Genomic DNA, 27,170 nt, shown 5'->3' with positions numbered 1-27,170 from the left:
TCTTGGTCAAAACTGTATGACTGAATTAACTTTTGTGGCACAATGTTGCTGTTTAGAGTCCCAGATAGTGGTTTGGCCGAATAGCGAATATCCGGCGAACGAATAGGAGGGCGATTTTACAATCTCGCATACGACATTTTGTCACTAAAATACCGGTTGAAAACGGTGACTTGCTTATTATTTTCAGTGACAATTTTCTGAATTCGAACGCGTGAGACTCAAAAATCGGCCCGTAAGTGTTGGGAATGAGAGTTGCAATGAAACTGCACATTTAATACGAAAGCTGTCAACAATAAAGCACAGCGTTGGAATAGATTTAATTTTCGTTGCACAGAACTAGTGAATGTGATTTTTAGAGTCCATCTGAACCAGGATTTTTAAATCAACAATAGCTCAAAAATGATTCTTCAATATTTAAAAAAATTTGAAGAATACTCTTAAGGTTTTCTCTAATTTTTATTGTGTTTTTAACCGCCTTCCAAATCTCAAGGGAAGGGGTTCTCAATTCGTCTGTATTTTTTTATATATTTTTTTTAATGTTTGATATCGAGGAACGATATCTACGTCTTTACTGGACCGATTTTGAAAATTTTGTTTTTTGATTGAATATATATGCATACAGATTGGTCCCATTTTTCTCAGAACCCAGTTCTGGTGGTGGGATCCTGGAGAAATCGAGGGAACTCCTCAAATCAGAAAGGCATACATATGGTGATTTTTGTGTTTTTAAAGGAACAGCATGCATTTACGTACGGAACAGTGACATTTGGTGCAGTGGAACTCCTGATGATGGTCAGAATGGAACTCCTCAAATCTGAACGGCACATTTATAGTGATTTTGGTATTTTTATAAGAACAGCATGCACTTACGTCCAGAAGAGTGACATTTGGTGCAGTGGAACTGCTGATGATGGTCAGAACGGAACTCCTCAAATCTGAACGGCACACTTATAGTGACTTTGGTATTTTTATAAGAACAGCATGCACTTACGTCCAGAACAGTGACATTTGGTGCAGTGGAACTGCTGATGAAGAGTGAGCCGCCCCTGGTTAGAGTTCCGTTCTGATAATCATTCTCATCTGTAAGTACTTCAGAATCATCCAAATTTCAAAATTGGTTCAGAAATGACGGAGATATCGAATAACAAACATTAAAAAATATACAGACGAATTGATAACATAATCCAACATTTGAAAGTATTTATCACCAGAACCCCAAAGGAAGGCGGTTTTTTTTTCTTAAAAATTATTTACTTTTAAGTTAAGTGTAACAAATAGGTAGGTAAAGTGCATTAGGGTAATTACGAATGACAGAAATGCTCAGGTAATTTTGAAAGGGGCATCTTCATATGATGGAAATAATGGTGATTTTTATGCGACTTTCGAAATTAGACGACGTTCGGAATTACCCTAAGGTACCTTAATTAGTATTCGTTTGATAGTAGGCCATACTCGACCATATTCGGCAAAGTGGCCGAATAGGCCAAATACCGAATAGTTGTCGAATCTTCACGGCAACTCTAGTTTAATTATCTTTTTGTCCTAGTTTTACAAAGTCCCTGTTTAGGTAGCTTTTTGCCCTCACTTCAATAGTTTTATTTACTATTGTGACATCTCATAATGTTCGTATAAGTCTATAATAGGACTTATCGTTGACAGGAAGCGTGGGAATATTTCAGTCTAAAAAGAATTTTAATGATTTTATTCGAAGAGCAGAGACCCTAGCCGAGGTGACAATTGTTGACGCTACGTGGCGTTCGAAACGCAGTCTGGCTCTGTCGCGCCACTACAGAAGAGGGAGAGCTAGCTATGAAGCGTAAGCGCTTGTGACGTTGGCTAGGTTGCATTCTGTAGCCATGAGGTATGATCTAATAATTATTTATGACTGAATTAAGAATATTGTGTTTACAATGTTGCATTGTAAAAATTGTTTAACTGTTGTAATTAACAGTTGTTTATGTTTTATTTTATGGTTTAGTCAAGATAGGCGCTTATGAGCGGTTACTGGACATATCATACAATATATTTTTCCACTCGGAGATATTTCGGACTTACCTTATGTTATCTTGTTTTGAGAAGAGCTTGGGAAAAAGTAATGCCTTCAGTGAGACTTGAACTCGCGGCCTCTGGAATGATTTCTACATACTTCCACAGTTAAATTTATTCTGAGCATCCAGGTCTAGGTGGTTCAGTTGGTAGAACGCTGGAGTATCTATCAAGTGTGCGTATCCGAATGCACAAACGCTCACGATAATATCAGGTGCCGTAGTTCTCAATTGACAAGGCATTTTTTACGGTCCGTGAATTCTATAGTAAGTTTAATTTAAAATGATGAATGTGTGTTTTTTCCTTTGACATTTTGTTTTAATTTCTTGTTTTTTTTGACTAAGTTGTTTAAGATTATTTTAATTCCTTATTTATTGTATTATTATTTTTGTATATTTGACATACTGTGTTGTTTATGATATTAAAGTTTTTGAATTGAATTGAATTGAATGGCATTTCTACGACGCGGAACGAAAACGAAACGCCGCGAAGTTAGTCTGGCTCTGTCGCGCCAATACGCAAGAGCTATAAAGATAGATATCTACGAGCGTTTACGTTTGTGACGTTACGTATACGTAGCTGAATGGCACAAACGCTCACGAAACGAAACGCTCGTAGATATCTATCTCTCTTTCGTAGCTATCGTTCTTGCGTATTGGCGCGACAGAGCTTGACTGCATTTCTGTCGGCGTTTGGCGTCGACGATTGCCCTTCGGCTACGCCGCCGGCAGAGATCGTGTTCAATTCTCACTCAAGGAGTACATTTTTCAGCCTTTAAGACGCTACAGGAGCGGTCAATTCTCCATACAAACGTTCTCGACTATTTCCTCCCTGATTTTTAAAGATAAAGCGATGTTTTGTTCAAACACATATTATTATTATTTTTATCTGTCTCGAACTGTTTTGATTTTTTTATATTCTTATTTTTATAGACACTGGAGCCCGTAAAAAAATACAGAAACTGCGTTATTAATTATGGGGTAAATTGGTGGGGTATTCAAAATTGGTGACAATTAGCCAAAAAAAATAAACGGTCCCACACAGATTATTTCATTGCTATTCAGATTCTCAAAGTTCATTACGATTGATTAAGTTTTGAAGGAGGAAACAGTCGAGAGCGGAACCTCGATTTTAAAGATTTTTCGCGATATCTTTCAACTGAGTTGTCTTAATGGACAATTTTTTTTTCGATCAATCTTGTTAATTACACTAGAATTCCCAAATTCAAAGGGGGGCTCCTTTCCAATTTAGCATTTTTGCTCCTGTAGCGTCTTAACTTAATTCTGAGCTTAATAGTAGGTATCCGTTGCAGAAGTCTTGGCTTATTAGAAAATTAAGTTTGGTTTAATTAGGAGGAAGTCTTGGTAATAAAACTTCAATTTTGTACTAATAATTAAGTATATTTTTATCGTTAATTTATTTTAACAGATGTATACACTGCAGGGGAAGGCTTTCTCATTGTAATAAGAAGAAATAAATTAGGACACTCGAAGAAATATTATCAGGAAAATTGCCCACCAGAAGAATGGAACCCTAGGGCACTGTAGAACTATGTAATAGTAACGTTATAAACATGTTATAAATCTGATTGTAAGATAGTTATTTGTTATACAAGGGGGCAAAGTTGTATTTTAACGCCGAGGGTGGAATTGAAAAACGAGTAAAGGATTCTATAGTTGAACCACGAGCGAAGCGAGTGGTTCGAGAATAGAATCCTGAACTTGCCAGTTTTTTAACACACGAGAAGTAAAATACATTTGCACCCGAGTGTAACACCAAACTTTTCCCCTCACTATAGCGAGAAAACTACAACGCAAAAATGTTTGTCACTGCTTCCAGTGGTTCCACAGGTGGTAAATCATCTTTATTACTAGATTCACCTACTTTTACCAATTTTAAAGCAGTTAATTTGACTTTATTTAAGGTCAAATTACTTTACCCACTAGTGGATAAAATGCGTTTTTACCCGCTGATATTAAAGGACAAAACACGTGTTTCTGAGCTAGTGAGGGGAAAAATATCTTACTAGACTTATATTGACCGGGATATAGACCGTGATTACCTTTTTGATTTTTGTCGAGCTCCCGATATTTCGACGCAGTTGCATGCATCATGATCACGGAAAACTGACGACTGACTGGCGGAAAACTTACTGGTCTATATCCCGGTCAATATAAGTCTAATGAAAATAACCGTGAATCATTCAAAACTCTTGCTTGTCATTTTGACATGATTGTATAGTGGCCTAGGGTTCCAATTGGTTGACTGTACCTATTCAAGTTAGTTTTGCAGAGAAATATGCGGTAAGACTATAGGGTCTTCTATAAACGCCATCGTCTGCTTACATTACAGCGTCACATTGTTCGCCACGTCACAATGGTTACTTTACTATAAAGAAGTACTCTTTATGTCTTCTTGGCGTCTAGTCTTCATACAAGTATGCAGCCTGGCAAGAAATAGTAGAAATAGAACTAAATGTTTTTATCATAGCAAATAGCAGCAACATTTACTGACTTACAAAAGTTTTTTGCCAGGCTGCAGTTTTAATTAGGAGACCCTAGCCTACACTGAGAGAAATTTGCATTGTGAATTTAACAAGTTCGACTTGTCGCGGTTTATCCGTTTGAATCAGCCAAACGTATGTTTAAAACAATATGTGTCAGGTTGTTTTTATAAAATCGACTTGTTGATTCAAATATATTGCCGATTCAAATGACAAGTAGCTTGTTGTTTGAACCAAAGAGCACGTAGGCGCTATTTTAACCAAAAAACTTGTTGAACGAACATGAAAACTGGTTGTATTTTCTCTCAGTGTAACTTAAGCTATTTCATTAAAATTAAACAATTTTAGGACAGATTACAATTTAGTATTTTTTTTTAAAATAAGTTCTCGATTTTTGTCACAGTAAAAGTCATGAAATATACAATTATTTAACAAGTTTGTGAGATGATATATCTACTTTTGCGTCTCAGTCAAAGAAGGTAAATAGTTAAATACCAGAAAAGTGTCCCTAGTTTACGCTGTTTACTTAAATTGTATTAAATGTACGTCAGAATTGTATATACAGAAATCGCATAAACCAGGGGCATTTTAAAAAGGTCAGGGTGGCTAGCCGAATGGCACAATCGCTCACGAAACGCTCACGAAACGAAGCGCTAGTAGATATCTATCTCTATCGCGCTTGCGTATTGGCGCGACAGAGCCAGCGGCGTATCGCTTTCGTTTGGCGTCGGAGAAATGCCATTCGGCTATATCTCGATATCTACTAGCGCTTCGTTTCGTGAGCGTTTCGTGAGCGATTGTGCCATTCGGCTAGCCACCCTGATATAGAATAATTATTTAATTTAAATTTAAATAAAAGAGCCCAGGAAAAGCTAAAGTGAGCTAATATAATAGGAACACATTAAAATGACAAAATAAATGTACAATTCTAAAACAATGACTATGGCTCAATTTCTCACAATTTTCGCTCTAAATAGGACTGTGTTAAAAAATCTAACATCTTAACTAGGGTGAACTTATCTTTACAATAAGTTAAATATATCAATATTTACATTTACATTTGACATAAATGCATAAGGATGTTGAGTTGACGTGTTGACAGCACACAACAATCTGATTTATCTATCAAAGTGCAAGACGATACAGGAGGGGTCAATTCTCCGTACAAACGCTCTCGACTATTTCCTCCCTGGTTTTTTGAAGATGATTTTTTCATCACAGATTATTATTATTTTTATCTGTGTCGGACGGTTTCGATTCGTTTATTCGTTTCGAATACTCTTTTTTTTAAGACGCTAGAGCCCATCAAACATTTCCAAAAACGGCCTTATTGATTATGGCGCAAAAAAGGTGTGGTATTCAAAATTGGTAAAAATTAGCCAAAAAAACTAAACGGTCCGACACAGATTATTTCATTGTTATTCAGATTCTCAAATTTCGTTACGATTGATTACGTTTTGAAGTGAGTCGAGAGCGGAACCTCGATCTTAAAGATTTTTTCGCAATATCTTTTAATTGAGTTGTTCTGAATAGATAAATCTAGTTAATAACACTAGGTAGTACATTTAAAAAAAATCTATAATTGAAAGGGGGGGCTTTCCATTTTAACATTTTCACTCCTGTAGCGTCTTAAGAACCTTGGCCGCTCTGATATTAAGAGTTTTGAATGATTCACGGTTATTTTCATTAGACTTATAACACACCCACCCGCCTTCGTCAGTTTTCCGTGATCATGATGCATGCAACTGCGTCGAAATATCGGGAGCTCGACAAAAATCAAAAAGGTAATCACGGTCTATATCCCGGTCAATATAAGTCGCTCTGATATTATATTTGATAGTGTACAACTGTATAGTGTAGTGTACAGTCGAGTTGATAAATATGTGTACATTTTTTCACCTTCTTGCAACGAGTTAAGGTAAAGAAATGTACACATATTTATGAACTCGACTGTACAACTAAATTCGGCAGTTTCACAATTTCTAAGTACCCAACAGCATTTGTGATAAATTTTGCATTTTATTTTATTTTCGTGTTCAACATGTTGAATTTACTTTACTTATAAACAATCATCGATGTGTATGTGTAGTTATTTTTTCTGATTCGGAAATTCAATTCAAAAGTAAAAAAATCGTAATAAACTCTACTTTATGATCTCTATGACCTAATAAAGTAGGTAATCAGTGGCGGGGCGTCGATACAACTCGATTCCCTACGGGTTCCGTAAAATTCTCCTGTATCTGTAGAAGTCCATACAAATCAGATCCCGAAAACCCCTCCGGCTTTATCAACGAAAATTTTCACTTCACGCCACTGGTAGGTATACAATCATATTCTTACAAAAAACTGAAAATGGTGAATGCTGTAAGCCAATTCCAAAAACTATTAATGGTGCCAACTTGTATGCAGCTTCCTCTATTATAAGTGTCGTAAAATTATGTATGTATTATTTTCAATTATGTACGACGTACTTAAGAGAATTTCTGAGTTATTAAGTTTGCAATTTGCATTGAATAGGTATGTAAATTGATGTGTTTTACAGGCATTTAATGTCGTCAAATAAAAAGTAACTAGATACTTCTTTACACTGTTAATTAATACTAACAAACATACATGAATGCGACATTTCGGTCATAAACTGTCCCATAAACTATTGCCGTAACGTTTGTTTAACTCTATATATACATAATTATCAACTATTTTTAAAATAAATTAACTACCGAATTTAACTTAAAAAATTGCACTTACTGATTTAAAGTTCATTCAGTATAAACGCCGCTGTTAAAGTTTTGAATCACAGACAACGAGATTTGAACACTGTTTCTTCTTTTAAGATGGCGGCTGTCCGTTTGACGTTTCACGCGTTCCCGCGTGTTCCAAACGTCAATGGGGCTGCAGAGAGTTCAGTATGTTCATGTTGATGGCGTGCTGGTGGGTAGGGGTTCCCCCGAGGAAGCTGAGTTGGGGGCGCGTGGCGGCCGCCATGGCGGCGAAGAGTGGGGGCGCGCCTCCGCCCCCAAATAGCGCGAATGATGGAGGCAGGAGCGGCCGCGCTGATAGACGTAGCTTTTCGATTTCGGCTTCTTGGAGCCGTTTCGCTTTCGCGCGCCGGTTTTGAAACCAGATTTTGACCTGAAAGTAAAATTGTTTGTGTTACCCATCGTTTGTATATTAAGAAGAAAAGAGTAATTATGAATGGCGGTGTAAATTTGGCAAGCTTGATAACGGTGTTGATATTGCTAGTCCCTGAACTTCTTTGCAGCGCATAGAGATTCGTACCTACCATTGTAAATCACATCTACAATTCTACATGATTAAACTAAAGTACCTGAGTCGCGATATACTCTACGTGGTGAAGGATGTCTTATCCTCTAGCTTGTTGTAGCCAACATGACTTGCTTGTAAATGAACTTACCTGAGTTTCAGTTAGCTCAGCGATGCTTAGGTACTGCTCGTCTGATATGAATTTCTCTCCAACGCCAGGAGTTTATGTTGTTGCTAGTCTTGGACTTGAGCAAATATGATGTGAATTAACTTACCTGAGTCTCAGTTAATCTCAGTGACGATGAGAACTCAGCCCGCTCAGCGATGCTCAGGTATTGCTTGTCTCTGAATTTCTTCTCCAACGCGAGGAGTTGCTGCGTGGTGAAGGGTGTTCTTGGTTTGCGGTTGGGCTTGTGTTTCCGAAGTTGGCAGCGCACAACGGGAGGGCCACTGGGAGGGCCTGCTGTGGACAAAAAATATTGTTTTATTTTAGTTCAACGTTCCCCAGGCAGCAAGACTTTCTTGATGCTGATATTAAATCTAGACAGAAGTTTGCGTACAATGGGATCAGATTGTAATAGGTATTTCTCTAGAGGGGTAAAAATTGCGGGATGAATAAATTTATTCGGATATGGGACTCGGTCAATCTGTGTAAGAATGTCCTGTAATATTTATTTATTTATTAATATTATAAATGGGAAAGTGTGTGTGTCTGTTTGTTTGTCCTTCTTTCACAGCAAAACGGAGCGACGAATTGACGTGATTTTTTAGGTGGAGATAGTTGAAGGGATGGAGAGTGACATAGGCTACTTTTTGTCTCTTTCTGACGCGAGCGAAGCCGCGGGCAAAAGCTAGTTACCTATATTTCAAACTCAAAAGGAAAAACTGTCCACAAAAACGCTCTTTGTAATTCGTTACCATGAAATCCCTAGTGTTTATAAAGTCTGCATTAATTTGCGACTGACATACCTACTTGGCGATTTTTACTAAATCGCCATTAAAATCGTTGGAAAATATTTTGGCTGCCTGACCTTGACATTTCCTGTTGGAGAGTTTCTACGGCGAGACACTTTTTTACGTTTTCGGGGTTGGTCCCATAGTGATAGTAACTCAGTAGGTAGGGAATATACATTCACCCCATAAATTATTGCAGGTGACCAAATAAACAACCTATATTTTAAAATTTCCCGGAAGTACGTTTCAAATCGCAGACAAGCCGTCATGAACACGAAAACAAATATTATTATTTAATGGCTGTGTAACCGGTTTACGAACGAGCCACCCAACGCTTCCCGTTTCAGCGCATGCGTGAAATGCATTATGCAACACTAAATTTTATAGCCACTAACCGTTAGGACATACTTGACATGTCCGAGTGTGTAAACTGAATAATACTAGCGATGAAACGCGGGGATTCTATTTCTAGGTTTGCCCTTAGAACATTTGAAGCGACCTGGGCCCCAGGGGCCCATTTCTCAAAACTGAAAGTTACAAGTTACAAGCGGAAGACTCTTTCCAACTTGTCATATTAGACATTGACAACCGCTTGTAAATTGTAACTTGTAGCTTCGAGAAATGGGCCCAAGCTAGCCTGAATAACCTACAAGTAGGAATGCTGTCTGTCTATTGGTTGATCGGCACTTCGGCAGCCGACATTTAGATTTACAGTAGGTATACCTGCCGAAACAAAACCGAAAATGGCAAGACACTACAAAGTTTTAACAGTTCTTTCGCTGAATTTAACAAAAAAAAAAATATTTTTGATGATGGTCGGCAGAGGTTTCAGTCTGACGACCATCATCGCTTGTGTTTACAATAATCTACTTGTAAATCTTAATACTTATTTCACTACATGTCGGCCTGATTAAGACATCAAAAGTAAAACATTCTCCAAGTTTACGTGCATATTAGCAGCAGATCAATCTAATTAAAATTGCCTTGTGTTATTTTGACTGACAAGATAAGCATCACAATAATTCTAAAAGACCCCCTGCACCCAAGCAAAAATAATAATTTATTCATCCACAAAGATTACAAACAATCCAATTAAGCCCGACATTGACAACTAAATCCTATTAACCGTCCCGAACTCGCTTAATTGGTCGCCATTACACAAATGCTCTATGGTCTGTCATCACAAAATGGCGGCGCGCGGGAAAATAAATCCGCGATGGATATTATATCTTCATTAAGTGCAGTGGCGCGCATTGATACGTCTACAGGTGCCCATTGAAATTGTTGTATTTTATCACGGCACGAGAAAGGAGAATCCTTATTGGATTGTCTAGGTGCGTATCTGATTTTGAAAAATTTGCTTTGAGTTTTGCGTATGAGGTCTTTTAAATTGGCTGCGATGTTGATGTGACGGCCTCTGTTAATTTGGTCGGGTTGGCAATTTATACGTTGGTGAAGATCATTTTATTGGGATGGAGCATGTTTATGCAGGAAATAAATAAATAAAAATAAATAAATAAATATTATAGGACATTCTTACACAGATTGACCGAGGATGATGATGTCATTAAAATTAAATATCCACGTGACGTGACCATTGTCGTGTCTAGGCCGTTAGATGATTTTCTAATAGGCTGACCATGGTTACTTAAAAATTCGCACCGAAAGTTATCAAACTTTCTTTGCGGCCGGAGTTTTTGGTTTTTCTTTGAAATACTGGCGGCCGCAAGATGGGAAAGTTGCTAATGATTTTATTTCCTACTAGATTTCGCCCGCGGCTTCGCTCGCGTTAGAAAGAGACAAAAAGTAGCCTAAGTCACTCTCCATCCCTTCAATATTCTCCACTCAAAAAAATCACGTCGATTCATCACTCCGTTTCGCCGTGAAAGACGGACAAACAAACAGACACACACACTTTCCCATTTATAATATTAGTATGGATGTTGTCTGTGTCCGTTTTAGTTTATTATATTTGAAAAAACCGGCCAAGAGCGTGTCAGGCCACGCTCAGTGTAGGGTTCCGTAGTTTTCCGTATTTTTCTTAAAAACTACTAAACCTATCAAGTTCAAAACAATTTTCCTAGAAAGTCTTTATAAAGTTCTACTTTTGTGATTTTTTTCATATTTTTTAAACATATGGTTCAAAAGTTAGAAGGGGGGGGGGACGCACTTTTTTTTCCTTTAGGAGCGATTATTTCCGAAAATATTAATATTATCAAAAACAATTTTAGTAAACCCTTATTAATTTTTAAATACCTATCCAAAAATGTATAACACGTTAGGCTTGTAATGAAAAAAAAATTCAGCCCCCACTTTACATGTAGGGGAGGTACCCTAATAAAACATTTTTTTCCATTTTTTATTTTTGCACTTTGTTGGCGTGATTAATATACATACTGGTACCAAATTTCAGCTTTCTAGTGCTAACGGTTACTGAGATTATCCGCGGACGGACGGACGGACGGACGGACGGACAGACAGACATGGCGAAACTATAAGGGTTCCTAGTCGACTACGGAACCCTAAAAAGGGATAAGCGGCCTCACCTACAAATAATGTTTATACCCCGGCATACAGTAAGTAAAAACGACTTTGCATCGTTGCTATCGCGATACAACAGATGCAGTTGCAATACCGTATCAGAACTTAATATTCCAATGAATACTTCGATAATCTTCGACTATTAATCGATACTCGTTTCACAGTAAAGATCTCCCCCAAAGATCCACCAACCAGCCGTGCCAAAATTGGCTCCTAACTACATAACGTCGCCATACGTGTCGTGCTCAGTCCTAGCCGAAGCGACAATCGTTGACGCTACGTGGCGACCCAAACGAAGTCTGGCTCTGTTGCGCCTCTACAGAAGAGCCAGCTACGAAACGCTTATGAAGCGTAAGGATTGTGACATAGGTTAGGTGCCCAGATCCGAGATATTATTGTGCCGTCACCAATAAGCTGCGCCGTGGCAAATATCAACATAATGGTATTCCATTTGAAAGTACAGTCAGCATTTATAGTAGGGCATTTTCGAGAACAATCACCAAAAATATTTTTTCTAAGGTAGGTAAATTTTATGTTTTTCCTACTCAGAATCACGAGCCCTTTCGATCTAGGTCAAAAAACAAGAGACAAAAAAGTGGTCCCAAAACGTTCTATTATTTTGCGTACTTTCCACTTGCGTAGTATTAGATATATGAGATTGAGATCATACTTATAATCTTTCTGAATAAACTAAAAAAAAAAAAAACTTATTTTTGCTTGGTAAAAACATGGCCACCATTTGCCGTTTAGTATATAATATGAACGATAAGCAAAATAAAAGTAGAACAACAATAATAATCTAGCTGGTCAAACAAATTATCATATTCATGATTAAATTGAATTCAAAGAAAGGCAATACATCTTTGCGTGATAAAACGATGATAACTAATAAATACTCGTATTATAAAGATCAGTAACAGAAAAGAAAGCAAGATGATAGATGCATGTACCGTAGTTGGTAATTGCAAGTCAAGACTTTTTTATTTATTGTTTTCTTTATAATACTAGCGATCCGTCGTAAAGCAAAAATATAAGTGTAAGGTACAGCGGGGAAAATCTCGACTGGGGGGCAATGTAACTGTGGACCAGTTTTTTCCATGTTTTACAATGTTTGCATTATTAAATAGAGTGTCCACCGGTTATATGTATATGGTAGGCGTGTTCAGCGGATACATGTAGAACTCACCATCATAGTGTAAAAATGGAAAAAATGGATTAGTTACAATTGCCCCCAATTGCCAAATTGAGGAGAATGGAAGAGGAAGACGTGTTGTACCGACCCCACATAACGTGGGATAAGGGTAGGAGGAAGAAGAGTTACAATTGCCCCCTTTCGATATTTGCCCCGCGGTACCTTATTGTAATTGTAAGGGCACAGATAATACACCCGTGGGGGTCGTAGATGTTTACTATGGGATTTGAATTCAATTGTGGTGTACACTGCAATATCACAATATCGAAGAGTGGCACAAACTTGAGCAGATTCATGTGCTCTGTCTACGTCTTTTGTGAACCACGTCTTGGGTCAATTTAGGGACATTTGTGCTACTTGTACTATTATATATTCTGTAGTGCTACTATACATATCCGATCCATTTCGTGTTTAGATGTAATGTTTGATGTATGTTTAAGTACCTACCTGGGCGACCGTACTTATCGTATTTTTAGATTATACACTATACAATTACTCTTACATATATACCGTATTTTGCGTTTAATATTGCAAAAGAAAAATACACGAAAACTCGAAAATTCACGTTTCCCGGGACCTCAGACTAAGCTAGATCGATTTTTCACCCAAGAAAACCCCACATAACAAATTTCAGCGAAATCTTTAGAGCTATTTTCGAGATCGCCGGTATAAATATAAATAAATAATTATACAAAAATTACTCGTTTAAAGGTATTAGGTATTTAGGTGAATTGATAGACAAAGTTTAAACCGGGAAAAATATGTTTGTGGCTACGTAATCATACATAAATAAATTATTCCTAAATTATTTTTAATTAATTATTCTAAGACCTACCACAACGTTTTGTATGGTAATAGGGGTCGCGGCTTCAATAATAAAGTTCATATTCATGAATTCAAACATTCCCTAAAGGAAATTGAAATATTAACATGCGAATTGATTTGGCAGACAATAACGGAGGTTCGTTGCTCCTTAGTCCTTATTGCGAGCGGACTTCATTAAATTATGAATAGTTTAGTGAGTGTTTTAGATTTTGAGTGGAGAATTTTGAATGAAATCTAGGAGCAACCCAGAGTTGCACAAATGTAGGTAGAGCCTGGGTGCGTAGCCGAATGGCACAAACGCTCACGAAACGCTCGTATCTATCTCTATCGCTCTTGCGTATTGGCGCGACAGGGCCAGACTAACTTCCGCAGCGTTTCGTTTTCGTTTCGCGTCGCAGAAATGCCATTAGGCTACGGCACCTGACCAGATATACAGCGTGTGGATTCCATACGGTCGAATAATGTAACCACTTATAGTATCTGATCGCCCGAATCGTATAATGATAATCATTTGGTTAAAAAGTGTTATCAATTAAGAGTAATTATTTTTTGAAATCTGACTAAGCGGCAATGTACGCCGTCCAACTTCATGTCAAATGACATAAACGTCATGTAGTAATGACGGTTAAGTAGGTACGGTAATTGATGTGGACGTAATACATTGCGTTCTGAATACGCGAAAAAAAAAAATCTCATCTATTCAAAAAAATAATAATGTAATCAGGCTCCTTAGGTCCGATACTAAGTGCGTTTTCACACTATCCGATCCGATATCGGATGTCGGAAGGATTTCTAAGGCAAAAATCCAAGATGGCGGCTTAAATGTAGGGGATATCGGTCCTACATCCGATATCGGATCGGATAATGTGAAAACGCACTAATGGTTATCAAAATATTCGCCCGTATGGAATACACACGCTGTATATGATTATTGTCAGGAGGGCGCTGTTATTCTGATGTATGGGGTGACAGTTCAGTTTAGTATGAAGAAAATAGTTCTAATGAAATTCCACAACATGGCGGGTAGTCATATATTTCTGGTCAGGCTTTATATAGCCGCAGGTAAAAAATCGAAGTAATGCTTTTTCAGAACGAGCGGCATCTTCTGGGCAAGTTCACTTCATCGTAGGCCACGTCTTTGCCTTTGGCTAGTCTGTGGTCAAGAGTAAGCCCTTTCATAATAAAAAAACCGGCCAAGAGCGTGTCGGGCCACGCTCAGTTAGGGTTCCGTAGTTTTCCGTATTTTTCTCAAAAACTACTGAACCTATCAAGTTCAAAACAATTTTCCTAGAAAGTCTTTATAAAGTTCTACTTTTGTGATTTTTTTCATATTTTTTAAACATATGGTTCAATAGTTAGAGGGGGGGGACGCACTTTTTTTTCCTTTTAAGAGCGATTATTTCCGAAAATATTAATATTATCAAAAAATTATCTGAGTAAACCCTTATTCATTTTTAAATACCTATCCAACAATATATCACACGTTGGGGTTGAAATGAAAAAAAAATGTCAGCCCCCACTTTACATATAGGGGGGTACCCTAAAAAAATATTTTTTTCCATTTTTTATTTTTACACTTTGTTGGCGTGATTGATATACATATTGGTACCAAATTTCAGCTTTCTAGTGCTAACGGTTACTGAGATTATCCGCGGACGGACGGACGGACAGACAGACATGGCGAAACTATAAGGGTTAGTTGACTACGGAACCCTAAAAAACGATATTTTGAAATAATATGAAAGATTGAAAACATTCTTTCAACAGCGTGTCGTTTAGCTATTTCACTAGCCCTGTTTACGACACTGTTAGCATCAAAAGCTAGAACGTTTGTTGCTAAAAAATGTAATACAAAAAAGTTACAAAGAACCTAGATACTACATAGTTACTGTAGAACTTAGATACTACATAGTGTTCTTAGGAGGATGGGACAATTTTTTGATTGTACATGAAAGTTTTATTTCCCGTCAATAAATTATGTAAAAACCAATATTTAATTAATTATGTAATTCACAGCTTACTCTACTACTTACTTCAAAAAACCTGAACTTACTTTATTTGTGTTGTTAAGTTACAAGCGTAGAAATATTATAATGTGTGAAAACAAGTGAATGCTGTTAGTTTGTAATTTGTTGCTCTTCCTACTTTTTAAAAATAAAGTAACCAGTTAAACAAGTTTGCCACTAGAAAGAGGCGCGAAATTCAAATTATCTATGGGTTGATAAACATTCGCCTACATAAAAAAAAATCCTCCTTTTTATAGTGACGGAAATCTCTTTATCTGTTGCAATAGCGCAGTATCCTCTAATCCTCTTTAAGTTATAACTTCTCTACTCTATAATCTATGGGAACAGCTCTCTGCTCTATGGTGTAGTGGTCCGTAATGATCATGGCCGGAAAATGAGCGGAGATGCATTTTCTTGTTAATCACCTCCGTACGTGCCGGAGTAATTGCGACGGTACCGAGAACTCGTCATATCGGTGATTAATAAAGATGAACATTGTATGGTTTTTCACGAAATTGTAGCTTACTTTGTATGTAGGGTTACCAAAATGTTTGTCCAAACATGTTGTGTTTGTAAAAATGGGAAAGTCCGGATATGGCCCTAAAATTGTTCATATTTGCTAAACGAACGGTAATGAAACATTTTTTAAAATTGCGCATTGTTCGATGTCGTCCACGATTTTATATTACTATTGCCGAAATAAAGTACCTACTTTTAACAAGTGTGATGAATTAAAAACACATACACACATTAAACTGAGAGAAATTTGCATTGTGAATTTAACAAGTTCGACTTGTTGCGGTTTATCCGTTTGAATCAGCCAAACGTATGTTTAAAACAATATGTGTCAGGTTGTTTTTATAAAATCGACTTGTTGATTCAAATATATTGCCGATTCAAATGACAAGTAGCTTGTTGTTTGAACCAAAGAACACGTAGGCGCTATTTTAACCAAAAAACTTGTTGAACGAACATGAAAACTGGTTGTATTTTCTCTCAGTGTACACACATACATTTTTACACATACTTTTACAAATTATTATCTTACCATTGTGCGTCAAAAATGTTTCTTATAGATATCTGAGGAAAGTAGAATCGCGACATTTCCAGGCCCTGTAGCCGAATGGCATTTCTGCGATGCGAAACGCCACCGAAACGCCGCAGAAATGTAGTCTGGCTCTGTCGCACCAATACGCAAGAGCGATCTACGAAAGCGATATTATCGTGAGCGTTTATGCCTTATGCATTCGGCTATACACACTGAACGGGATTTTTCTTTAAAAATATCACGTTAGATATTAGATATCGTCCACGATTTTTCCTTACCATAATCAATTGTATTATTTTGCCCTGCACACCATAGCAGCATTTAATTAAATAGTGATATATGTTATATAGCAGATGGATCTCACAAGTAAAATTTCAAAATATTTTAAAAGTGGAAAGGCAGTCGTGTCTAAAGATAATATTTCCGTCGCTGTACAGTGTACAATTATGTTTTCCGTTGCAAGTTTATTTTTCTTTTCCGGTGCGTATCGTAATGCAGTTGATCGTGTAAATTTTCATTTTTATTTATATTAAGTATACTCTTTTTGTTTTGAATATTATCATTGAATGAATGCATGTGAAATAATTATAATTATATTGACGATCATAATGTACATTCATATAGGTTAACATAGCATAATTTATAATGTAATTTATCATTATGAAATAAATAAAACTAAACTAAAACTATCATCTGTTCACACTTTTTTCCTCGAATTTTCCCTGTTAAGCTAATTAAGTATTTTCTTTCTGATATAGGAGGTAAACGTGCAAATGAGTGCCTAGACAATAGGCAATTTGACTGTACTTAAATTAAAATATTTTACACCATGCACGAAATAAAGCATCAGATAATTATAAGAAAAACAGGGACAGAAGTTATTTTTAACTCCAATTTATATTTTATAAACCAGATAGAAATATATAAAGTAAATCAGTTGACCGTGACGTCACTCAATTCGATTTCATATTAGCAGTCGTTCAAAATCGTTTTGACAGTTCTTAACAAGAAGCTGATTTGACTAAGTAGGAGGAAAGTAGAAGTAACCTATACCGACGTCCATAGCTACACGTGAAAAACCAAAGAAATCTGAAGCATATTGCCGGCCTTTAATATGCATGGGAGTGCGCTCTTTCTTAAAAGTTGAATTCGCTAAAACCATATCAACTCTTTCTAAAAAAGCTCAAAAGAACCAACCCAAAAAGGAAAAGTTATTCCCTGCTCGAAAATTAACCATACATTTGTATGTTTAATTACCAAGTTACGATGGAATTTCAGAATTCCAGCCATTAAAGTAAATTAGGGTAAGGTTGAAGTAAAGATGCCTGTTACGGCTCGTTGGTTTCCGAGTAATTTGATGAAAGTACGGAAAAAATGCTTCCACACTTCATTGAGCTTTTTGTTTTTAACTAATAAGCTGGAGCTAGTAGGTAGATACTGCTGTATAAGGTATGGGTTTAAAGTGAAATAGACGAGACATTGATACGGTGTTCATTTACTGCCATCCTTTTTAAATATAGAGGTAATTTAATGCCTATTTCTAATTTTATTTTTTATTGCGGAAACATATTGATTTAAGGTTAAATGAAATATATCAGTGTCACCATATTTTTTATTATAAATCTTACATGCTCTAGATAAGAACCTATTTCTTGCATAAGTCGTTCGCCCGCATTTAATTGCAAACAGATTTGTGGAACGAGTTCGCCGATCAGGACATCTAATAAATATTTTTGAAAGTAGATTACCATTAGACCTATGTATATATCTATGTAGGTACTTATATTATGGTCCGTGTATAACTACAAATTTAAATTTATTTGATTCTTTAGGAACCTAAATACCTGGAAGGATTAGTCCTATAAGAAAGATCAACACGATACTTTTATTTAGATATTTTTACGTTGATGTCAAACTTCGTTTTTGTAGGTAGTGTGGTGTGTTTTATGCTAGAAGATTCTTTTTATTTTATTCTGTGTACAAGGTGGCACTGAAAGAAAATGAATTAATACTTATACTCTTATTATAACTCAGTTATTCTTTGCTAATGAATGGTTAGCTGTTGTTTTATGCCTGCATCCGAAATAATTAAGACATAAAGACGTTCCTGGAATGGACAGAGACATTTAAATTAACAAAACAAATAAAACTCTCAATTATAATCTCGTATGAAATTATGCTTTTACGACTGCGGCAAGGCTCTGTGATTAAATATAATTTTATAACGTAGCAAGTAGAAGCAATTTCTACTCATTTTATTGTGATAGGAAACGACGAATAATCATAAGCTTGACAAATATCTAATGCCTAGGTACATAATTTTATGCTTTTAAATAGATATGTCTACTTTATTAATACATATTATCGCGATGCGATGCGTGCTGTCGACTGGAATAGTTAATAAACGTCAAATATTAGGTGTAAATTTAATGTTTATCGGATATGTCAGTGCCAAATGTTATTGTTTAACACGTTCACTGCGTTACGGGGGTTTTTGAACCCCGTACACTGTCATCACTCAGTGCGGGTGAGAAAAATCGTGTTCACTCCGCTGGTGCGGAAGCTGTATTTTGGTAATTTTTACAACTACGAAAATGACAAATATACATTTGGATTTCTGTTCAAAAGTATTATTTATTGATATATTAATTATATACGGGGTCACAGGAACCCCGTACCGACCAGGGGACAAAAATTACCTTCTAGTGCGATACGGGTCTCCGTGAACCCCGTAAAAGGATTTGCTGGCCCGTACGGGGTTGTGGGCTAGTCCAGTGCTTACTGAAATACTTGTTATCGGCAAATTAAAAATGAAGCGCTCGAACCACACGTTAGAACTACTATATTCCAAAAACAAAGGTTATCCCACACAATAAACGTCAAAATCACCACAAATTGACATCAAATTACAGGCAGGTAATTAAATATATGTTTTTAATATGTAAAAACGGTGGTGGTTTATCCTATTTTATGCATTTTTGTTTCTTAATTATATTAACTACTTTCACAAAAATACAAGAGTGCGAAGTATCATATTTTTGATGTATATTTTTTTAATTAATGCATATACATCGATATTTTTATTTCCCATCACTACTAATTTATCGACCTTAATATATTACATGCGTTACGGGGTGTACTAAGCCCCGTATTTTTTCAATTTTAGTGCGATACGGGGATAAAATAACCCCGTATTTTCTTTTCTATATAATTTTGTGAGTTTTTATCGTATCCACGTGCGGGGATAATGGGACGTAGGAAATTTCATACTCTTACAGTTAGTCGAAAAAAATATTGGAAAATCTAATATTTCAGGAACTTACAGTACTTTTAACAGACTTAGGCGTACGGGGCACTTTTATCCCCGTAACGCACTAGGGTGTAAACTATTACGGGGCGGATTGGGCCTCGTAACGCACTAGATTTTGGGTTAAGGTTTTGGCTTGCCGCAGCGAACGTGTTAAAGAAATGTCGATTTTGACACCGACAGTTCGGCCTCATAACGAGTATGTACACGAGTATAAAATGCCGTAGGTACCAAGACTTATTTTCTTTCTTATGTTTTCGTGTGAACCCTTTTTAAGACAATATCAGAATAGGTATATCGGTAGCTACAGAACTTGTCCTTCTAAACAAAAAACTCCGTTTACAGCGCCCTGCTTTTTGTCCCAAACCCGTCCCGTTAAATACCCATTTCTGTCCTTAAATTGGAACGTAATTTCCCCTTTTTTTAATCTTTATGTAACCTTTCGCAAGGCGCTCGAAACATCCCGACTCTTGTTCGGTCTAAACGCAGGCAGAATTTCACAATTTGTCCCTCTTTTTGCCGCTCAGTAATTGGCGCTCACCTGCGCAGCCACTCCGGCGCATCCAAATATGGCAGCCTGTTCGGACATTGCGCTTTTTAAGAGTATCTGACAAATGTGTAATTATTTATTTAATATCGGTGGCGGTACGTTTTTGGGCAGAACTCGCGTGCCGGGCTGACTGGCGAGCCACTAAATGTGTTAATGCCGTATTTAAAAATGGCTGCCGTGTCTCATGATGGACTCTATGGCACTGGCTACCAACCTTAACGTCAGGGCGAACAGAAACACAGAGAAAATAAACAGCGCCCCCAAATGGCTGCTCACTAGAATCATAATTTACAGTATGACCAAAATGAGAACAAATTAAAAAGTGGCAACATTCAACAATTTCTTTTCGCCACTTTTATGAAATGTGATATTTTTGAAAAAAAAAATGCTATTTCTACTCAGAATTACTAGCTTTTTCAATCCTAGTGGTTGAAAAAATTGTCCCATAATTAAGATTTTTTCTTATTTTGTTACCATTTTCCGTACATGTTGTGTGGGGTAATAAAAGAGGAAAGTAACAAAAATGTATGGGAATTCTGGGACACATTTTGTCTCTCAGTGAGATTGAACGTAATCATGATTCTGAGTACATATGACCAAAAATTCCCTAAAAAAATCAAAATAAAAAAAATGGCAAAAAAAAAGAAATGCTCCAATACGTGTGAGAAAACAGGACGGCACTATGATGCCACTTTTTACTTTCTACTGTTTTTGGTCAGACTGTACCAGGTGTACGTTTTTCGTAGCGTTTCCGCTGTGAAATAAGGAAAGTCCCAGCCAGGCCGATCTTGAATTTCATACTTTTAAGTAATCTTGTAATCACAAAAATATGATCTTCTTTACTAGAAATTTTATTTAACATTGTAATTCAAATAATATGTCAGTTAAAATCGAGAGCCTTCTTTATTTCACTAGAATCCCATTTACCTACTATTGTAAAAGTTCTTTAAAAAAACACGATTTACAGTTTTCTACAGATTGTCGAGAGATGAAGTCGAGGGCTTGAAAACAAAAATCGCCTCCAACCGTATTTAAATGCACTTAGTAAAATAAATAAAGAAATAATAAATAAATAAATAAATATTAAATACTATGGGACATTCTTACACAGATTGACTGAGTCCCACGAAAATGATACCAATTGTTAAATGCGTTACTAAATAATTAAGTAAATTAATGCGAAAAGCTTTCAAAAAAGCCTAAATATTGAATATGATGACAGCTGTTGATATGTCATTTATATCATCATTCATCAATTAAAAGGGAACTACTACTTATTTATAGTTTTTATCCCCATTTGTTCGGAAACAAAAGTACCTACCCCTTTATCGCTTAAACCATTATAAGTTTCTTCATTCACATATTATATATACATTGCCATTTAGAATTGCGAGTAGCTATACCCATAATTATTATATCTTCCAGAAACAGGCAGCAAATTCCAAATTAAAAGGAAATTAATTCTCATTGGATTCTCCATTAATTAATTAAGTGTAAGCAATTACAGCGAGTCGCGTAGTTTTTCTCGGCGTTCGAGGAAAGAGAGAAATTGCAAGAGTTAAAGACTTCTAGACTCAAAGGTAAGTTGGCATCGATGGATACCGTGCAAAAGTTAAGTATAATGGTGCTCTCACACAATATAACACGGTGTGACAGGGACAGCGTAATGTCAATGTCATCGCGCTGTCCCTGTCACACTATCCATAGCTTTGTTGCTGACAGTATCTGTATTCAACGCAATGGTTATGTAATCTCTATTATACACCTGTGAGAAGCTCCAATAAGAAATAGGACTGTCTAAGCTGTGTGACATATTCAATGAATTGCTGCCATTATACATAATTAGGTATTTGCTACATATTCAGTGAATATTATTCACAGTCATTTGTTAATCCGTGGCTCACTTAAGAGGACACCGTCGTTTCAGAAATTTTAATTCAGACTAGCTCTTTCCCGAGACTTCGCTTGCGTTAGAAAGAGACAAAAGTACTCACTATGTCACTCTCCATCCCTTCAACTATCTCTTAAAAAATTACGTCAATTAGTCGCTCTTTTTTGCGTGAAAGACGGACAAACAAACAGACACACACATTTTCCCATTTATAATCAAATGTTAGTATGGATTACGCATGCATATTAAATATGATACTTTAAAGCACGTGTTGTAAAGTATAAGGGAGCATAGCCACTAAGCTAATTGGACTTCAACTTCTTTCACTACCTAATGTGATTCAAAAGAAGGTTTGCGTCAGTTTATTTCAATAAAACAAAAATGAATTGAGTAGATATTCTTCACGGTGTAACATGGGGAAACGGACATATTTTAACCACGCATTTTTGAGGCTAAAAGAAACAAGAAATGTTTATACGACTTTAAGAAAATTTAGAATATAAATTGTTTGAAAAGTGTTACCTACTTGTCACTTTTGAAAAGTGTTACCAGAGGCTATATGCCTCATGATGGCATCATCTGTACACATTTCTAATCGTGTCCGTCAGGATGGCGTGAGAGATGTCTGAATCGTCACAACATTTGCACCAAATAACTGTACCTATAGCGAAGAAAACTGTACCTCAAGCAATCACGCATTAAATAGATAGTTACATAGACACGCCATTCTGACGTCAGGTTGGCGCGCATAGCCGTGTATCGCCCCAACGTGTGGGAACTATGTTCTGGATCATACAGGGTTATTTTTTAGTCACCTTACAAAAAAAAAACCTGAATTCAGTATCGTTAATAGAACCCATTTCAATAAAAAAACATTATTTTTAAGATTTATTATTTTTTTATTTTGATTCCTCATAATTTTTACAAATTACGGACACCCTACACACAGCTGATTTTGGGTTCATTTGAGTTCAGCGGCGGCCGGCGCATGATTGGGTATGACGGGGGTGTGCGCGCGGCGGGGGCGGGGGAGCGCGCGCGCCGCTCGCCGCTTTACAAAAGAAACACCGCCCCTCAGTCTCACGCCGCGCTCTCTTACGGACAGTCGTTTTATGTTTTCCTCGCACGCCAGTGAGCTAACGCGAAACGATGTACTCAAACCGCGAGTTTTATGAAATGGTGAGAGTGTACGCCAGGGCTAATAACAATCTGCGAGCGGCTCGTAGGTTGTACGAGGCAGAGATACTGCCTGTGTTAAGAAATACCGCTTTGCCTAATGCTCGTCTCCCATGTCATGTCTGCAAACAATTTAATTAGTGTAAGTGAGGAGAAATGGACTCCATTTGTAAGTACCTAAATCAAACGATTATTGTAAATAGCAGATTCCAATTTGCCTAAGCACATGTCGTTTTTCACTTTATCGACTTCTTCTGTGAATTAATTTGTCTTAAAATGTTAAATGTTTTTTATTGACTATCGACATGGGCTTTGACGGTCCTAAGCCCGTGAAAGTATGAAGGAAAATTTGTAATCGCTGTAAAACCGGCGCGGCTAAGAACAAAAGCTGCCACCTTTGAACCCTGCCGACGCCGCTCAGCTCCCCGCCCACCCGCCTCTCCCCACCCCCTGCGCAAGCGCTGCCACTGGCCGCGCGCGAGTGCCCCGCTCACTCCTCGCCTCCGCCGCTGCCGTCAGTAACTAGGGTGACCAAGTTTTCTACTGTTTTTGTGGAATAATTTGGGTGCAATTTTCTTTTTTTTTATTTGAGATGGGATAAAAATAAAACAAAACGTATATTTCATTTACCTTAGCGATCATTTATACGAAGTTTGTTAACTGACTAAAAAGTAACCCTGTATATCAAAATACATGTAATTAATAAATGCACTTAAATTATTCATTACTTCTGCCTTAGTGCGTTTTCACATTATCCGATCCGATATCGGATGTCGGAAGGATTTCAATAGAAAAAATCCAAGATGGCGCCTGTAATGTATGGGATAACGGTCCGACATCCGATATCGGATCGGATAATGTGAAAACGCACTAAGGCAGAAGTAATGAATAATTTATGTGCATTTATTACATGTATTACGAGAAAACAAGCGCCTGTTGCAAATTGGTAGGCAAAACATACAAATGAGCCTCTTGTTTTACCTCTTAAGTTGTTGTTTATACTTGCTATGTTGTTTCGTGTATTGAGGTGTGCAATAAAGAGTATTTGTATTGTATTGTATTGTATGAGCAATAGAATTTTTTGTTGTTGATTTGACCGATATCACGTGTGATTTAAATATTATTATTGGCAGTTTTATGAAGTACAATTTAGGTACAGTTTATTGATATATGATCCAGAACATAGTTCCCACACGTTGGGGCGATACACGGCTATGCGCGCCAACCTGACGTCAGAATGGCGTGTCTATGAAACTATCTATTTAATGCGTGATTGCTTGAGGTACAGTTTTCTCCGGTATAGGTACAGTTTAGTACAGTTTAGGTACAGTTATTTGGTGCAAATGTTGTGACGATTCAGACATCTCTCACGCCATCCTGACGGACACTTCTAATCGGTTGGCAACGCGCATGTGACACACCTTGAGTTGCAGGCGTCCATAGGTTACGGTGACCGCTTTCCATCAGTATCCGGACCGTATGCTTGTTTGCCACCGACGTTGTATAAAAAAACGCTGTTAAAAAGGGCTTTTGTACTGAGTACTGAGTAATAATAAGATGTTCTTTTTCAATTGGTAATAATCTGAAACTAGGCGAAACCGAGAAAAGTTTATACAGGGTGTAACAAAAATAGTGGTGATCCCTTTAAGGGCGTATTCATCAGGTATCGTATTCTCATCAGGAAAAAGTAGAAGAAAATTTTTTTTTCGCGAAAAAAATTTTTACCTTTGTATGGCGGTTCGGCCGATTCTCGCGGCCCGGCCCATACAAAAATGAAAATTTTTTTCGCGAAAAAAAATTTTTCTTCTACTTTTTCCTGATCAGAATACGATACAGAATACGCCCTTAAACGGATCACCACCATTTTTGTTACACTCTGTATGTCACAGCGGTGTCATTATTGTCACCAACCTCTTCCAGACTACAGGTAGCAGAATATACAGAAAAGGTCTCCAAACTGAAAATTACCAAAGCAACGCAAGGAAACGGAACTAAAAAGTTCACAAACATTTAACAGACAGTATAAACTGGAATAAACACTTAAAAAACTGCAAATGACACGTTTGCGTTTCACGTGTAGATTATGATTTCCGAATTCGTTTCAAGCCACTGCCTTAATTGACTGCAAACCTTAATTACGTAATAAGTCAAATTAACGACGCTGCGAATTGACAAGCCACCTTAGCGTACAGGATGACATTCACATGGTTCACTATTAGCGTTCAGTTGAGGTTCCGATTGCTTACGTAGAGTATGAACGATCTGGTCGACTAGTGTAAGCATGATCTCTGATTTCACAATATTATGTAGTACGTTACGATTTACGACACAAGGTCGGAAAAGAGGAAATTAAAAATGAGTGGCGATTAATTAAAACACGACCGAAGGGAGTGTTTTAAATCGACACGAGTTACGAATGACTTCTTCGTACGTGTTTCATACGACTTTTTTCAGTAAGTACCTTTAAAGTTTCGACCTGCAGACAGGAAATTGCGAACTAGTGCAGGAAGAAAACATCATATGTACCTACTGAAAATAGTATTTCAGTGGTTTTACACGAAGGTAAGAAATAGGTACAGCTGATCTAATTTAAACCAATCCATCCGAAAACGAAATAACGTTCTCGAATGAAATATATAACCGGTTGAGAAAAAAATCGTTAAATAAATTTGCCCATAGCTATAATCTCTCTGTGTTGAAAGGTAAGATGGCGGCCACTGTCGTAAAAACTAGTGTTTAAGCCAATAATTAGGATTCGTTCCCAAGCAGACTCCAGCAAAAAGTTGGGACAGCGCCAGGAAAAGGAAATAGATGTGTCGGCAGTCCGCCCTAATATCTTATCTATCATGAAATTCGTGAAACGTGAAATCATCTATCTAGTTCGTTATCGTCTTTTAGAGCGTGACAAAAAATATAAATTAGAAAGGGGCAACATCATTGAGTCGCCCTTTTCAAATCAATATAAAGGTAAGGAAACCGGGCGACTGTTTTTTGCTAGGCTGTATCTCTGTAGCTCTGGATATTTTGCATTTTAGTCCTCTAAAGAGACCTAACGAACATTATCTTTCTTTCTATTGGATTAATTAAATTTTTTTAACGAATTTTAAAATCGGCAAATACAACTTCCAACATTACGCTGGTTCTCCATTTGAGGCGTCTGCGTTTCGTGAGCAATTCACAACCAACATTAATACATACACTATACCTTATCTCTTAACCATACAAGCTAAATTCCTTCACCAAGCTTCATCTGTCGCGATCTGATTGACGTGAACTTTAAACCAAAGGGTTAACGTTCGAAATGACAACATGTGAGTTTCTGGAAAGTAGTGCCAATCTTGTACCACACGGTATCCGTAATTGCGATACTTTTATGGAAACTTGGCAATTTCTATCCTTAGGCATTGGTCCCACCGCGAGCTAGTAAGCTATGAACTACCGGCTGTAAAAACGAACAAAAGATAATCACTCCCGTGTAAATAAAAGAGACACGGCGATGTTTATAGCTACTCGCCCAGCGGTGAGCTATCAAAATCGCCGTGTCTCTTTTATTTACACGGGAGTCTATCTTTTGTTCGTTTTTACAGCCGGTAGTTCATAGCTTACTAGCTCGCGGTGGGACCAGTGCCTAAGGCATTGGTGCCACTAAAAGCGAGTACCTAAGCGATGAACTATCGGCGATGGGAACGAACAAAAGAAAGTCGCTCCCGTGTAATGCTAGCTTTACACGGGCTTAGTTATTGTCATTAGTATTAGCGATTAGGGGCTTGTCAGCAAAGTGACAAGTGGCAATATATAATTTTTTTTAAATTTAGAAACAAACAGTCATACATTTTTTTTATCACAATGAAAGTAACAGAAAATAGA

General features: G+C 37.1%; 1 protein-coding gene across 2 annotated transcripts in view; it reads right to left on the bottom strand.

Moving 5' to 3' along the window:
- Window positions 1-6,372: 6,372 nt before the first annotated feature.
- The window catches only part of LOC125238358 (homeobox protein MSH-D-like), a 50,016-nt gene continuing 29,218 nt past the window's right edge, over window positions 6,373-27,170 (bottom strand). Inside the window, exons 2-3 of one of the 2 annotated variants that reach the window (XM_048145657.1) lie at window positions 8,089-8,276; window positions 6,373-7,681 (exon numbers count right to left, since the gene is read on the bottom strand). In XM_048145657.1, the coding sequence (XP_048001614.1) occupies window positions 7,433-7,681; window positions 8,089-8,276 (437 nt within the window). In that variant the 3' untranslated portion in view covers window positions 6,373-7,432. The remainder of the gene's footprint in view (window positions 7,682-8,088; window positions 8,277-27,170) is intronic. The other variant, XM_048145658.1, reaches the window with a different exon arrangement.

The sequence above is a fragment of the Leguminivora glycinivorella genome, chromosome 23, assembly GCF_023078275.1.
Source record: "Leguminivora glycinivorella isolate SPB_JAAS2020 chromosome 23, LegGlyc_1.1, whole genome shotgun sequence".
Taxonomy (NCBI): domain Eukaryota; kingdom Metazoa; phylum Arthropoda; class Insecta; order Lepidoptera; family Tortricidae; genus Leguminivora; species Leguminivora glycinivorella.
The sequence above is the reverse complement of the archived record's forward strand: the minus strand, read 5'-3'. Positions and strand labels throughout refer to the sequence as shown.